At 43.5% G+C, this 16,160-nt stretch overlaps 1 protein-coding gene across 5 annotated transcripts in view; it reads right to left on the reverse strand.

Moving 5' to 3' along the window:
* Positions 1-16,160, reverse strand: part of LOC147024746 (transcription initiation factor TFIID subunit 1-like) — a 116,486-nt gene that overhangs the window by 61,203 nt on the left and 39,123 nt on the right. For 2 of the 5 annotated variants that reach the window (XM_085884971.1, XM_085884976.1), the window contains 8 exons: positions 9,968-10,171; positions 7,160-7,513; positions 6,396-6,480; positions 6,170-6,292; positions 5,860-6,021; positions 4,037-4,161; positions 926-1,036; positions 13-186 (listed from right to left, as the gene is read on the reverse strand). In XM_085884971.1, coding sequence (XP_085741097.1) covers positions 13-186; positions 926-1,036; positions 4,037-4,161; positions 5,860-6,021; positions 6,170-6,292; positions 6,396-6,480; positions 7,160-7,513; positions 9,968-10,171 — 1,338 coding nt within the window. The remainder of the gene's footprint in view (positions 1-12; positions 187-925; positions 1,037-4,036; positions 4,162-5,859; positions 6,022-6,169; positions 6,293-6,395; positions 6,481-7,159; positions 7,514-9,967; positions 10,172-16,160) is intronic. The other 3 variants (XM_085884975.1, XM_085884974.1, XM_085884972.1) reach the window with 3 other exon arrangements.

A 16,160-nucleotide genomic window follows, 5' to 3' on the forward strand; every position in this document is an offset into this window, starting at 1 on the left:
CCCCATGCATACTTTGGCTTTCTTGCGGATGTGTTTCAGCAGCGAACATACAGGGTGGGGTCCAGGTTGTGACAAAGGCCCATGGGAATACTTTTTGAGGGGAGGCCGATGGAATTGCCTCAGCTTTATAGGGCCCATATGTGTGGGAAAAAATGGCTGCCGCAGCTCCACAGCTGGGATGGAATGCTGGAAGAATACAGTAACAGAGTTCAACATATCTGAACACAAAGCAAGCTTCTTAAGTATAAAGATTAATGATCTCTAAAAAGCCTTTCTTCAAATTCTTGACTCAGAAAACAGCAATCATGCTGTTTATAACCACTAAGCCAATGTACATAGTGATAGCGTGCGTGTGTCCAAGACAGAAGCTTCAAAATACTCACTGAAACACTGCCCCCTTGGGGTTGTTGTTTTTGACTTTTGAGAGTTTTGTCTCATTCTGTCTTAAGATACACAATAGTCTACTATTTGAGACATACACGATAGGATCTTCATGTATACACCTTAAACACAGACCACACTCTCACAGCTTTATGTTACGAACTCTGCACCTGTGAATGCATCATGATTTGTGTGCGGCGTTGGTTGTTATCTCCATATGTGGGTTTCAGAAGGTGGAACAGAGCCCTCTCAGGTCTCAAAGTAGCCACCTCCATGTGTGTGTGTGTGTGTGTGTGTGTGTGTGTGTGTGTGTGTGTGTGTGTGTGCATGCGCGCGTGCTTGACTCGACTCTTTCATAAGCCTTAGAACCTGTCTAAGAAACAATATTGCTGCAAATGTAGCAGAGAAATTTTATCTTAATACCTCAAAAGTTAACAGGTTTGAGGATGTTAAAATCAAGTCGTTTTTCTTCCATTGCAAGTGTATTTATATGATGCTTTGCATGCAACTCAAATGTTGTTGTGCACTCGATTTTATGCATCACCTGGATGATGTTCCCACCAAATGATCCAGGCATGCTGGCTTGTTTGGGGAAATAATACTCATCGTTTGATAGATTCCATGGGTCTCTGCTTGATCCTTGGGTCATCAGTGGCTAGACAGACCAAAGGAAATACGAAAAGAGAGAAGAAATGGATTAAAATATACAAATCAGAAAATGGAAACTACAAAGGTAAGGAAAAAAACAAAGGGTTTGGAAAGAGTCCTGTGAATCAATTGGGAGAGGTTAAGGAAATCCGGATACAGATCAGGCCTATCAGTGGGATACAAAATGTAAACTATTCAGCCTAGCAGAGGAACGCTCTCGACAATGTGCCATTCGAATATCTATCATATGATCAATAGCATTTCAGAAGTGTAGGGTGCCGAAGGCCACTTCAGGTATTGTTTTGGCTGCCGAAAAGCGGACCTTTATATCCGACCAATTCGGTAACATTTACCTTCAAATGAACCACTTCAAATTCCGTTTTCAGCTTTCGGAATGGAATGGAAACTGCAGGATCAGAAATATACGTTTTACTACGTTGGCACATGACGATATTTAATTGCTAGTTATGTCCAGATCATGTTGGATCGATAAATTCTTCCAATATGCTGCACTATTTATTCTATTTTTGCACGTGTAGCGAAATATTTTGCTTGAATGTTCTGATGTACACAGTGATAGTGTGCCATTAATCACATGTGGGGAGGCGAATAAAGGAAATACTGCAGGCATTGGTAAGGCTGATAATGTCACAGCCAGACGAAGTCAAAGTGCTTTTAGAGCTGATGAGAGGATCAAATTGGCATTAATAGTGTTACGTCTGAGGGGGGGGGGGGTATGCATTCAAAGGGTAATTAGGATGTTTAATTAGGTATGCCATGCTGTTCGAGTTGTACCAGGATCTTGATGTAATAAGTAGCAATTCAGTGGTGATAAGTTCTCTAGTAAATGTCCATTTCTTTAAGGGGGAAATGATAATTGTCACGTAATTAGACAGGGAGACGGGTTAGGGTAAGTGTGTCTGCGTAAACCCCTTTTAGTATTCCCTGGAGGCTTGCCGTGACGTCACAGGACAGTGCTGCGGATGGCTCCGCCCCGTGATCATGATTGGCGGAAGGCGACGGCGGAGGGCCAATAAAACGGCTTGATTGGAAGTGACGAGGACTCGAGGATAAAAAAGGTTCTGTTCGGGGAAAAGGGGTGGGAGGAAGAAGATCGATAAAGAAAAACCGTTTTGGTGGAGGCTGTTGTGCTGGGAGCGTGCTGTTTTGTTGCGCTGATTCGATCCTGGATTCATCGTGTCTCGTGGCCTTGCTGTGCCTCGTGCCTCACCTCAGTTGGCTCTGGGGTTCTGCTGGCTCAGAGGACGGGGTCGAACGGCGGGCGGACCTGCCTCCCTCTCCTGCTCGCAACTTGGCGCCAGAACTGGCTCCCTGGCGGCTGTGAGCGGACTTGTGCCGACACCAGGAGGTCGACAGCACCACGGTGTCTCCTGCCCCTGACGAGCGCAACGCCAGCTCGTCCGACGCCAATCCAGGGACTGTTGCGTCTACACCACGGGCCAGCCTGACCACCAGGACCAGCTACGTTTTGTGTGTGTGTGTGTGTGTGTGTGTGTGTGTGTGTGTGTGTGTGTGTGTGTGTGTGTGTGTGTGTGTACCTGGCGCCTTAGAGGGTTTGAGATTTGTATATCCATTGGAATTGTTTGCATTTTCCCCACGCCCGAACCCACACCACCATCCCGTCGAATCGCCCCGGATGCCTCCTCTTGCCGAGTCTTATTATTTCTGGTTAGAGAAATAAACGTTATTAACTCAGTGAAAAGCAACTTGTGCCACCTTCCTCGTCCCGTTTGCGGTAGAGCGATTAAAACCGCCATCTTTGGGTTATAAAAAAATAAACCGCCTCCATCGTTTCGGCTCATTCTACGTTGGCGGGACTGTTCAAGTCCCGTGGACGTCACAATAGTTTCATAAATACTGAAAAGAGTTCAAGAAAGTTTTGTCAATAACCGTGAAGATTTGTAGGTGCAAATGTGCAGCCTGTCATGACCAGGTACACACAAGCCTGACAATACAGCAATATTATGGGGGAGTGAAAGTGAATGACTGGGGGAGTCACGATACATCTTAACAAGTCCATAATGCATATTTACATTTTCATCAGGGTGGATTCGTTTTGGTCAATTTGTTTTGCCAATGATATAACAATGAATGGAGCTCATTGCTAGTTCAAGCAAAAATGGAGATGTGCAATACACTGGCAATATTAACATGTTAAGTGGAATGTCCAAGCCACACTAGTTGAGTGAAAATTAAATTCATGAAAATGTGATTACCAAGCCACATGCCATAGGTGACAGGTAATGAACAAAAAAATGGAAACAATAATATAAAGTCACTTAGTAGGGTGTTGGGTCACCACATGCGGCCAGTACGGCCTGTATGTGCCATGGCATAGGTTCCACCAGCATCTGGAATTCTGCAGGAGGGATGTGGAACCATTCTTCCACAAGAAAGTCAATTAACTCACATGTTTGATGGAGATGGAAAATGCTGTCTCAGGTGTCATCCCAGAATATCCAATAAATGCTCGATTGGGTTCAGATTTGGTGACCGAGAAGGCCATGATATATGGAGAGCATCAGTGTCACGCTCTTCAAACCATTGGGTGACCACACGTGCTCGGTGGATGGGGGAATAGGGGGAGGAGGTGGGGGGAGTCTCATGTTGCAGCCACGCTAGCCATAATTACTGGCAACCAGGCCTGTGCAGCTTTTTATGCATGACTAAGCATGCTGGGAAGTTATTTGGTTAATTATCACATGGGCCACACTTGTGTGGAAGTCGTCGCTTGGTGTCCCTCATTTACCCAGGTGTTTCCATTTTTTTGTCCACAACCTGTACATCACATTGGAGGCGAGCTAAACTGAAGCACTTTATACATCATACATTTGAGTGGCCAAAGCATTGTCAGCATTGAAGAAGCAAAGCAATGAAAAAAAAGTGTTACATCATTTGGTCTAATTGATGAAAGCAATAATGAAACAGATCAAAGGAACCCAAAACAGTGAAATGAGAACTCAGAGAGTGACTAGCTATATTCCACCTTATTATCATCTTTGTCTGCTCCTCCTTTTCCGAGCAACAAGCGTCCTCGGCGAGATGGTCCATCCTTTTTACCTTCTTTACTAGGAGATGAAGGAGGGCTTTGTGGTTCACTTTCTGGAACCTCTGCTCACCAGCAAACCAGGAATAAGGAACAGTAGATCATTGATGGATAGGATGAACAACAGGGTATTTGAGCAATACATTTTTCAGTCCAAGTCGAATACTTCAAGGAAATCTATAATGATAAATGTCAGTGTGCGTCAGTCTGTCTGTTTTTTTTCCATAACTCAAAAACCATGAAACCTCGCAGCCCCAAACTTTGCATACACAGCAAGGTAACTCCAAGGTATTGCATGAATGAAAATTGGGTGCTTCGGTTAATATAAACAACCCTTTTGAAGATGATTAAAGGCCTTATTTATTTATTCTTTATCAAGGCATCATCCTTGGTCAGCCCCTGAGTCAGTCGTTTGTCAGCTTGCTGGGGTCTTAATTTACCATTTCGCAAAGCTTGCTCAACAATGCTTTGACTTGGAACAGGCCACAATGGTTTTGTTACGTAAAGTGCTCAAATTTTTTTTTTCCCCACTTTATTCACTCATATCATTGAATGCCTCATCTTCATACAGTAGTGAGAAAAAAGTTTGTGAACCCTTTCAAATTTTCTGTATTTCTACATAACTTTGACCAAAAATGTGATCAGATCTTCATCTAAGTCATATTAATAGATGGAGGCAACATGATTAAACATAGAGCACACAAAAATAAAATCTACTTTTTCATTTATTTATTGAGCAAAATGATCCAACATTCAATTTCTGTGTCAGAAAAAGTTTGTGAACCTTCACATTTGGTAACTGGTGGCATCCCCTTGAGCAGCAATAACTTCAAGTAGATGGTATTCATCGAATACATACCTCTCACAGTCTTGAGAAGGACTTGGTGTGAGCGAACGATTTTGTTTAAGGTTTTTGTTTTTTCTTTGATCCAATATGGCTGCCAGACCATGTGACCAATGATATCACCTTTATCAAACCATATTTTCCAGGGTCAATTGATCAATTAGTTAAATTTTGCATTGATCGGTTAGTGGTTTCTCTGACGAAGATTTTCAAAGATTTCCCCTTAAATCCAATATAGCTGCCAGACTTCATTTCATTTTCATGAAAATCCTGTTCAAATTTCAAGTCAATTGGATGAAAATTGAGGATTTCCGAAATTTGGCCTATGTTGACCTTTTGGATTATGGTGACCTCAAAAAGAATTGGTGGTTGAATTCAGTGAGCCAATCTGAAAATCTTGTTCAAATGTCAAGTCAATCGGATGAAAATTGACAATTTTAGAAATTTGGCCGATGTTGACCTCAAAAAAGAGTTGGTAGTTTAATTTAGTGACCTGATATGAAAATCCTGTTCAAATTTCAAGCCAATCAGATGAAAATTGACAATTTTAGAAATTTCATCGATGTTGACCGTTTGGCCTATGTTGGTTGACCTCAAAATGAATTGGTGGTTGAATTAATTGAGCCGATCTGAAAATCTTGTTCAAATTTCAAGTCAATGAGATGAAAATTGACCACTTTAGAAATATCGGCCGACGTTGAACAAAAAATAGTTGGTGGTTGAATTCAGTGACTCGATATGCAAATTCTCTTGAATTTTCTAGTCAATCGGATGAAAACACGGCATCGATCGCTTAACCCTGCTTTCCGCTTTGCGAGCGCGGGGTGAAAATATAAGGGAAAGAAATGCAAAGCAATACCAAGCAAAATATATGAGCAAGTCAGAGCAGCAGCGTGAGATACGTTAATGCAACAATCACCGAGGATGATGTTCTCATCATTAGGATCCAGAGTAAGGATGGGCGGTGAGGGAATTTCATCCATAGCCTGGTCATCCCAAATAATATTATCTTCCCAACGTCCATACACGAGTTCCTCGTTATCCACTGGGAATATGGAGTAGCTTGTTCGATTTTCCTCTGCTTGTGGAAGAGACATAGAAGGGTACTGAGGGGCCATGTAACGTTTATACAGTATATAGACATATATTGTGTTGACTTAAAATAATGTTAGGTAGATACATCTTTAGACTAATTGTGCAAAAAGAAGACACTGTTAAAAAAGCTTTACCAGAATTTTCCACTTGCCCCTTGTCCTTAGCCACCTTCCCAGGTGCAACAATAACTGGGGTCGGAGGCTTGGAAGGCAGGGCAATCTGTGGTGTTGTTAGCCAGCTGAAACTGCGGTTCAAACCTGTTACAATGAAGAAAGGATACAAACTGGTTAATCAATAATAAATCTTACCCGTGAAGCAACATGGCAACAATATGAATTGGGTCATTGTGTGGGTCCATGCCTTGCTGCGCATTGTATGCACTGGCGTTTCGAGTAACACTTGTGGGAAGCCAACCGGCATGGCTTGCTCGCTGTGACTTGAGTACCTGGAACATTTACAAAATGTGAGCAACACTGCACCTGTGAGTAAAGATCTTCAATCGAAATGTAAATGCTGAATTTCTTGAAAGAGACCGAAGCTTTATGGAGTAAGCATACATGTCTTAAAGTGAAACAAAATTCAAGATTCAAATACCAAATCAGAAAACTCCGACTAGGTTACATTTTGCTGATTACTAATTGTTGAGCTTATGGAATAGCTCAGAGGTAGCATAGTCGTCTTTGCTTCCCAGCCCAACTTTAGATTGTCGTACTGGTGCTGGCAGGCAGGGTGTTGCATCACTGAATGTGCTGTCCTTCAGAAGGATGCAAAGCCGTGTCTGTTAGCATTCATTTGTGGATGTTACAAATGGTACAATACCTTTCAAAAATAGGCCATGCTGTGGTGGTACCTAACCTAATTGCAGCCCTAACGTAGCCCAAAGAGGAGATGGAACTGTCATATACATCTGTGTGTGGACTGTCATATACATGGAATTGATCACTGTAATTGACCACAGTTCTGGACAATCATGTGTGTGCTAACATGAGATTTCTGGAGCACATGAAAAGAACAGGCACAGGTGAGCTAAAGGGACATTAGGAGTCTATTTTTAAACAATTTGTAAATTAATTGGAATAAGCTAGCCCATGAGGTACCGAGATTTTTTTATAAAATGCACTCACCTTGTGCCGGATGTCCTCCCCATTCCAGACAATATCTTCTTCCCAACGAATTTGGGACACCATCAGGAAATGATCGTCTGAAGGAAACTTCAGTTGGGGAGGAGAGGTTTTCACTCCCACTTCAATGTCCTCCCTCTTGATCTCCTCACTGATTAGGATCTCGTCAACAACGTCTTGAATTTCCGTGACCGGATCACTTTCAATCATCTGATCAACCACGGATTGAATCGCACCAAACGGTTCTATGATTCCTCCACTCATCGCTTTCTCTTCTTCCATTTCCATTTGATGTTTGCTGTCCACCGCAACATCCTGCAGATCATTAGATGCCCTTTCTGCCTCAGTTTCACTGTTCTGAGGAAGGCAAAGGAAAAGAAGAATTAATCAAACAGCACAAGCCCATGAATATCTTAGCTGAAACCGTATTGGCCATTATAATGCCACATGTTAAAGTGAGGGGGGAGGCAGAGGGTTTAAAAAAGGATTTCCTTTTCCAAGAGTTTCAGAGCCAAAAACATGGCTTCATTCTTGTGGCATCAATAAATTTAGCTACCACTGAGATCAATGCACATGACAATGGATGGAAACCACAAAGAAAAGGACAGTTTTGCTTGCGCAACAATTGGACCCAAGACCGAAGGAAAATAGAAGGATGTATGTTTTGAAATCACCCCTTTCTCACTTTTACCATGGCATATAATATCAACATCTGGAAAAGTTCCTCCAGAAACTAACAGAAACCTTGTCCCAGGCTCATTAAAAACGACATTTATTTTTAGATAGTTAGGTTTTGATTGCAATGGTTTCAAATTTGCTCTACGTGGTGTGGTTCAACAAGCACCAAGACAGAATTGCAAAAAATAGAGTTCATCGAACACCACACCCAATGCAGTTTTGAGAAAAAGACATAGAAAGGGTCTTTTAAAATCTTGCTTTGCATCCTGCACTAAACAAACAGCGCAAGGCGCCGCCATATTTTGCTGAATGCTGAACGTCACAGTTACTCTGCCCTCGGGGCAGGATACGGCGTGAATGTTTGTCCAAGTACTGCTAAACTAAAGGTTTTTGGAAGTGCCAAGAAGGCGATTTCTGGTCTCCAGTGTTCAAGCATATAACTCAATTGAAATAACATAAAGGTTTTAAAAGTTGTCGAAATTTCTTTTCAGAAGTTTACAGCCATAGAGGCATCGTCTTTTACACCACCTTGATTAACATGTTGCACTAGTTCTTCCAGCCTGCTGTTTGTGTCCTTTATGATGTCCTTAAAAGCAAGAGGTTTCCTGTTTGGAATGATTTTCAATTTTGTCTCGCTGTCAGACAGGCAGACGAAAATATTTACCTTACTCATTCCTCTCTCGGCAATAAATGACATCTTGAATGCTGCTATCTTGTCTGTACCTATTTGAGGTGAGGATATTTAGGTCATGGAGAGATTCACGTACCTTGTCAGTGATATTCACACCTCCACTGGCTGTGAGCCATAGGTCAATAGATGTCCTGGTCGGGCCTGGGGAGTCATGGATTCACTGGATCATGGGGTGTGGCGCTGCCGGTACGTGTGCGGGAGGCCGAATGTCCAAGTCTTTAGGTCCTTGGTGCTTCCAGTCTTGCTCTACGGATGTGATACTTGGACTCTGACCAGGGATCTGAGATGGAGATTTAATTCCTTTGGTACCAGGTCTCTTCGGAGAATCCTTGGCTATCGCTGGTCGGACTTTGTGTCCAACGGGCGGTTGCTGAGAGAGACTCAAATGAGATTTGTTACCTGCATAGTCTGTGAGCATCAGCTGCGGCTGTCTGGACAAGTGGCTCGTTTTCCTGACGCTGATCCTGATCACCAGATTCTCTCAACGAGGGAGCCTCGTGAGTGGAGGGGGTCAACGGGCCAACTACGTGCCTCGTGGTTGCAGCTGGTTGATCAGCATCTCAAGGAGATGGGGGCCAGGCATCTGCCTGGGGGATGGCCAGACCGATGCCCCTGGAGTAGCATCGGAAAGTGCACGCAGCGAAGCGCTGCTCCAGTGCATGCTCCCATACCTGACCTGACCTGACCTTCCTCTGCACATATGCGATCGAGACGAGACTCTGTACAGTTTTCCAAATTCAGAACCAAAGTAGTGCTAAACTGCAGGTAGTGTTCCAATTCATTTTCTGATTTGTGTTCTCCACTGTTCTGGAGTGTATGAAATACAACATTCGATCAAAATTAAGTAGTTTCTCGATCATAAAGTGATATCTGCAGACAGACAGACAGACAGACAGAAAAGTGAACTAATTGGTTAACCCCACTTTTTGCTTCACACCCACGAGGTCATTAATTGTTCACCAAATTAAGCACGTGTGCAATGCTTCATTTTGTCAGGGTGGGGGGACGGGAACTAGTAAATTGGAACGTTTTTGACATAGTAATATGTAAATTATCATCGGCCATCACCAATTTGTGGATATGAAAGAACCATGGTACATTTCATAAAGAATAGGCCATTGAATGGCAGTAACCGAGCCAAAATCCAAATTCCTCCCCTGAACCAATGATGGAAAGGTAGTGGCAAACCATCCAGGCAACTGCCAGAGCAGCTCGTACTTTTATACAGGAGAAAGCTAGAGAACAAAATATAACAATACATATCAGAACCTAAAAGTATCAGCAATGCAATGCAAAGTGAAAAATACTAGCCATGCTGAGAGAATACAACAATACGATGCTTGGAGAGATTCACAATATTCGTCAGTAAAGTAACTTGCCCAACCAGGCCCCAATGGCTCATTCACCTGCTAAAGCCCTACAACTCCCCACACGTATCTCACCCCTTTTGCAGACTTGTGTACCTGTGAATGAAGGCGAAATCCATAATCAAATCCAACACCATCATCGGAGACTCCCAAGAGGTCGTACCAAAGACGAGCTGGGCCATGGCGCCAAGGTGCCACTTGTGGGCGTGCATCAGAACCACCCTCTGGCGCTGCACTTGCTTCCCTCGTTTTTCCCTCCACAGGTGCCATCATTGTTATCTAGCAATAAAAAGGTGATATTTCAAAGCTGGATATACTCTGTCATGCTCTGAGGAAGATTTATGCAGGTGAAAACAGAAACTACTTTTATATAAACAACCATGGCTTACATGGGAGAGAGATAAAGGATGGATGACTATCGTACTGACAGAAGTGCAGTGGGCAATGGTGAACACATGCACAAACCACAGATAAGAGGAACTTGAACAGGCGGAGTAGGGTGGGAAGATGACCAGAATGGGTTAGTGATGGTAGAAGAGCTCATGGCTAAGACTATATAAGATGACGATATGTTGCCACATTGAAACAGGATTGGCCTAATGCAGCGAGGAGATTCCAGAAACAGGAGAATAAAGTTACAAAGGACTGCAAGTGTGCATACAAATTTGACTTACCACGGCTAACAAGAAGGGTGTTATTGGAATAACAGATGCGTGGCTGGAAGGGAAGGTGAGGTGAGTGGTGGAAGGTCAAAAGGGCCGGAGTTGTGAGACCAGTTGAAAATGAGGATGAGGGAGTGGCCACCGACCTTTCGCAATGTAAGAGCAGGAGACTGAGTCTCAGCCTCCTGACATATGATGCCAACAATGTGCAGGGTGTTGCTTTCGGATTTACAAAAGAACGAGAAATGAGAGGCTGGGAGCCAGCCCCCAGAGGAGAGCAATACTCCATTGAAGAACATAAAATGCCTGAGAAGCTTTGAGAAGCTGAGAGATACAAATTGTTAAGTCAGGCCAGAGCAGATGTGGTGACTTGCAACAGGTATCATGTAAACCCATACGAACTAGTTTCATGGTCGGGTTGTCAGTGACTAAACCGTCTCCCTCACCAAGTTTCCTGGTGAGGAGGGTGTATGAATATGGACACCCAACAGGATTAAAAACAAAACCTGTCAAAGGGTGGAGTAGCTCCTTGTGAGCCAATGGCCATCCATATCTAGTGCCCAACTGTGTCTGCAGACGTCCTCCTGCTGCTTGGTTACTTTTTTTTATGAGGTCGGTGGCAGGATTTGCACTCCAGCCACCGTAAAACCCTTCATTCCGCAAAACACAAAAAGCAAAAATAAATCTGAAAAACCACTCCGTGGGAGTACCTCCTGTGCAGCTGCCTAACGGAGGGCAGCTCACAGGATGACGGGATTGGGGCAAAGCCTGCGGGACCCCCACTCTGATGACAGGAGGAAAACCACGGAGTAACCTTGCTGGGTCAGATTGCGGGAGAGTGTGTCAGAGTGGTGCTGAGGTGTCCAACAGACGATAACCTGAGGTGGTCCCTTCGGGTGGGTGCCTGGAATGTCCTATCCCTAAGAGAGGATGATCACCTGTCTCTGTTATCATCTGAGCTCAAGCGTTTGGACATCGATATTGCAGCACTCTCTGAGGTTCAGAGACCGGATTGCGGCGAGATCATGGCAGGTGGTTACACCTACTATTGGTCGAGTCGTTCCAATGGTTGCCATGCCCACGGAGTTGTGTCGCTGTGTCCAATAAGCTGACTCCAATGATAATTGAGGTAACACCAGTCAACGAGAGTATTATGAGACTCAGGATTCATCACTCCTTGGGTGTCATTTCCCTGGTGTCTGTATTTCCGACAAATGAGATGAGTGATCTCACCACAAAGGACGCATTCTATGCTACGCTCAAGTCTGCAATTGATCAGTGACCCAGGCGAGACACTCTTCTCATCTTAGGGATTTCAATGCATCAACTGGAACTGATAGGGATGGTTATGAGACACGTGTTGGTCCCCATGGGTCTGAAACCGTGAACTAGAATAGCTCTAAAGGCCCGGTCACACCTTGACGTTTTAGCCAGCGATGGCAACGTATTAAAATTTATATAAAACGCTGGCTTACGTTGAACTTTTGATGTTTTTTTTTAAAGATTCGGACGTATTCATAGCGACTTGGTCTTATGTATAACGCATTGGTAACGGACACAGAACGTTTCGTTGTGTTATAGATAACTTATACCAACGAATGCTGAACCTGTTGTCGGCCTACACAACCGATGCCCAACGATAGTCTAACTTAGGCATAGCGCGTTGCACGCATCACCGACGATGTCGTGACGTAGCCTATTAAAAGGCTGACGCTCAACGATTCGAATCATAACTACCGTAGAAATGGAAGTGTCAACATCGCGGTCACACCTTGGCGATCTTGCCAGCGTATGCCGACCTAAGAAAAATGTGTCTAAAACGTTGGGGCACGTCAAATACGGTATGAGTAAGTTTGGTATACGTGAGTACAACGCTAAATTACGCTATCATACGTCGTAGTAAGTAGAGTACGTCAAGAAATTTTAAACATGTTCAAAATTTTACGAAGTACTCGGCGTATGACACACGTTCCGCATGCGATGGGGATAAGTTGTACACACGATATGTGGACGCTTACACACGTCCACAAACGCTACTTATAAGCTACTCATAAGTCGAAACACGTCGCGGTAATGTCTTTTTTACGCGAAACTTATTTCTAACTTGTGTTTGACGTGCTTTGAACCAATTCTTTACGTAGTCCCAACACACATCGACGTATGTAGACGTATTCCAATGACGTCTTCCGGTCGACAAAAAAAAATAAATGAACGTGTTTCTAGCTTACAACTGCCATATAAAGACGTGTTCCCAGCGGTTTTGGGAATTGGTATATAAAAATGGTGTTCATAAAAGGGGAACCCAACAGTGTTTTCGAGTCCTTTTTGAGTCGATGTCCATGTCAGCAGTAACAGTATTAGTATTAGTATTAGTATTAGTAGTAGTTTGTTCATGTTGGCAGTAGTAGGTGAGTGTGAGGGGGAGGGTGTGGGTTATGATGGATCGTCCTTGCGTTTAACGATTTAAATGGCTGCATCTCCACTATTGAAAGTAGACGCTTGCACTCAACAATTGGATTTTTTTACACTCAACGACTTTTAAACGGTACCACTCAGCTATTTTCATTGTTTACAATGAACGATTTAAATTGCTGTCACTCGCCTTTGTTTTTTGACGCTGGGGTTTGGAAATTTGAAGCGTTTCTTCTGAACGTGTTAAAACGCTCAAACTCGACTATTTTAAATAGACGCTGCCGAAGGACAATTGGAATCATAGCCAAGCTAGACATCGAAGTGTGAACATCCTGGTCATGCCGAAGAAAAGTTTGAAGAATGCTGCAAATAAGTGTCCTGGCCGTGGCCGTGGACGCTGACGCAAGGACGATCCATTATACCGACGTCTTTCAGCCTATGAGTAACTTAAAAGTAACGTCTGTCGACGTGTGGCAAGGATCGTGTAACGTGCCAACAACACGTTAATCATAGGTTAGAAATATGTTTCGGGTACGCTAAACATTACCTCGGCGTGTCTCAACTTATGATTAACTTACAAGTAGCATGTGTTGACGTCTGTCAGCGATCGCAGACCGTGCATACAACTTGTGGCCAGCGTAGCGGAACGTGTGAGTCATACGCCGGCATACGTCGTGAAATTTCAAGCATGAAAAAATTTGAGGACAACCAAAAAGTACAATGTTTAAAGCCAACGTACAACGACGTATGACAGTGTTTTTCAGCGTGCTCTCAATGTTATCAAAACTTACCCATAACGTATTCAACGTGTGCCAGCGTTTTAGAAAAAAATTTCAAAAATCGGCATACGTTGGCTAAAACGTCAAGGTGTGACCGGGCCTTTATGTTTGACGTGCTTTGAACCAATTCTTTACGTAGTCCCAACACACATCAACGTATGTAGACGTATTCCAATGACGTCTTCCGGTCGACAAAAAAAAAATAAATTAACGTGTTTCTAGCTTACAACTGCCATATAAAGACGTGTTCCCAGCGGTTTTGGGAATTGGTATATAAAAATGCTGCTCATAAAAGGGGAACCCAACAGCGTTTTCGAGTCCTTTTTGAGTCGATGTCCATGTCAGCAGTAACAGTATCAGTATCAGTATTAGTATTAGTATTAGTTTGTTCATGTTGGCAGTAGTAGGTGAGTGTGAGGGGGAGGGTGTGGGTTATGATGGATCGTCCTTGCGTTTAACGATTTAACGATTTAAATGATAAACTCAACGATTTAAATGGCTGCATCTCCACTATTGAAAGTAGACGCTTGCGCTCAACAATTGGATTTTTTTTACACTCAACGACTTTTAAACGGTACCACTCAGCTATTTTCATTGTTTACAATGAACGATTTAAATTGCTGTCACTCGCCTTTGTTTTTTGACGCTGGGGTTTTGAAATTTGAAGCGTTTCTTCTGAACGTGTGAAAACGCTCAAACTCGACTATTTTAAATAGACGCTGCCGATGGACAATTGGAATCATAGCTAAGCTAGACATCGAAGTGTGAACATCCTCGTCATGCCGAAGAAAAGTTTGAAGAATGCTGCAAATAAGTGTCCTGGCCGTGGCCGTGGACGCTGACGCAAGGACGATCCATTATACCGACGTCTTTCAGCCTATGAGTAACTTAAAAGTAACGTCTGTCGACGTGTGGCAAGGATCGCGTAACGTGCCAACAACACGTTAATCATAGGTTAGAAATAAGTTTCGGGTACGCTAAATATTACCTCGGCGTGTCTCAACTTATGATTAACTTACAAGTAGCATGTGTTGACGTCTGTCAACGATCGCAGACTGTGCATACAACTTGTGGCCAGCGTAGCGGAACGTGTGAGTCATACGCCGGCATACGTCGTGAAATTTCAAGCATGAAAAAATTTGAGGACAACCAAAAAGTATAACGTTTAAAGCCAACGTACAACGACGTATGGCAGTGTTTTTCAGCGTGCTCTCAATGTTATCAAAACTTACCCATAACGTATTCAACGTGTGCCAGCGTTTTAGAAAAAAAATTCAAAAATCGGCATATGTTGGCTAAAACGTCAAGGTGTGACCGGGCCTTAAGTTCCTTGACTTTGCAAGAAGTCATGGACTGAGGGTGGCTGGTTGCGGTCTTAGTGTCAACATTGCTTGTGGTCTTGGGTGGGGGTCGCCCAAGTGACAATATAAACACACTCTGGTAAAGTCTGTGCTATCTTATTCACACTCCCCCACCACCAACACCCCACCCTCTCCTCACCACAGTGAATTTTACTCGATAAACAATTAAAGTGAATTAATATGGTGTTGATGTAGCACTGGCTTGACGGGTGAAATGGCCTCTTCCTGCATCAAATTCCTTGTGCATCCCTGTCTTATCATCTGCAAAATCATGAAGTGAGTTTTCAGGAGAGTTAGTTAATGTATACAAGGAACAAATTTAGACTCAATTTGACCAACGACCTTGGGTTATGCCAGCCTCTACTCGGAAGACAGACGAGACGGTTCCCTGCAGGGAACGGGCTGCCTGCATGTGTTAAGGAAATCAGCCAGGCAGAAATGGAGACAGCCTGGGATGCAATAAGGCAGATCGTTTGGCTCTTAGATGCAGATGCCAGGCAGTTCCAAATGCTTGACATATGTCCCGGGACACAGCTTTAACCTCCTGTTTGAGTTTCAGAGCTTCTTTCCATTGCTGGGAGAGGAGAATCTGAATAACCACAGCAGAGTGACCAAGATGAAAACCAAACTGACAGCCAGTGACAAGACTGTTGGAGAAGAGGTAGGATGATGTCAGTAGTGATTATAGAGTGCCTGTCTTTACTTCTGAGCACACACAAGTGAGAGACACTTGACCAGGCATCACCAGGTCTTGGGGGACAGAGGAAGATAATTGAGAGCTCAGTTTACAGATGTAACTGGTGTTGAATTATTGCTCGTCTGCAGACAGACACACACATTGCATGCCTTGCAGAGTGATGAAGGTTACCCTCAACAAAATTTGCTTTCCAGATTTAAAATAAAAGTTGCTTTATAAAGGAAACTGCCTCAACACAGGCCTCTGTGGAGCTCTGTACACCAAATGGGATAACAAGGAAAAAGCAGGATGGTTGGAAAGTTTTTCATAAACAAGTCCGGAAGTAAGGATGTCGTACGAACGGAGATTCAAGTTGGA

The sequence above is a fragment of the Eptatretus burgeri genome, chromosome 6 (genome assembly GCF_056783735.1).
Source record: "Eptatretus burgeri isolate ZD-2024b chromosome 6, Ebu_testis_v1, whole genome shotgun sequence".
Taxonomy (NCBI): domain Eukaryota; kingdom Metazoa; phylum Chordata; class Myxini; order Myxiniformes; family Myxinidae; genus Eptatretus; species Eptatretus burgeri.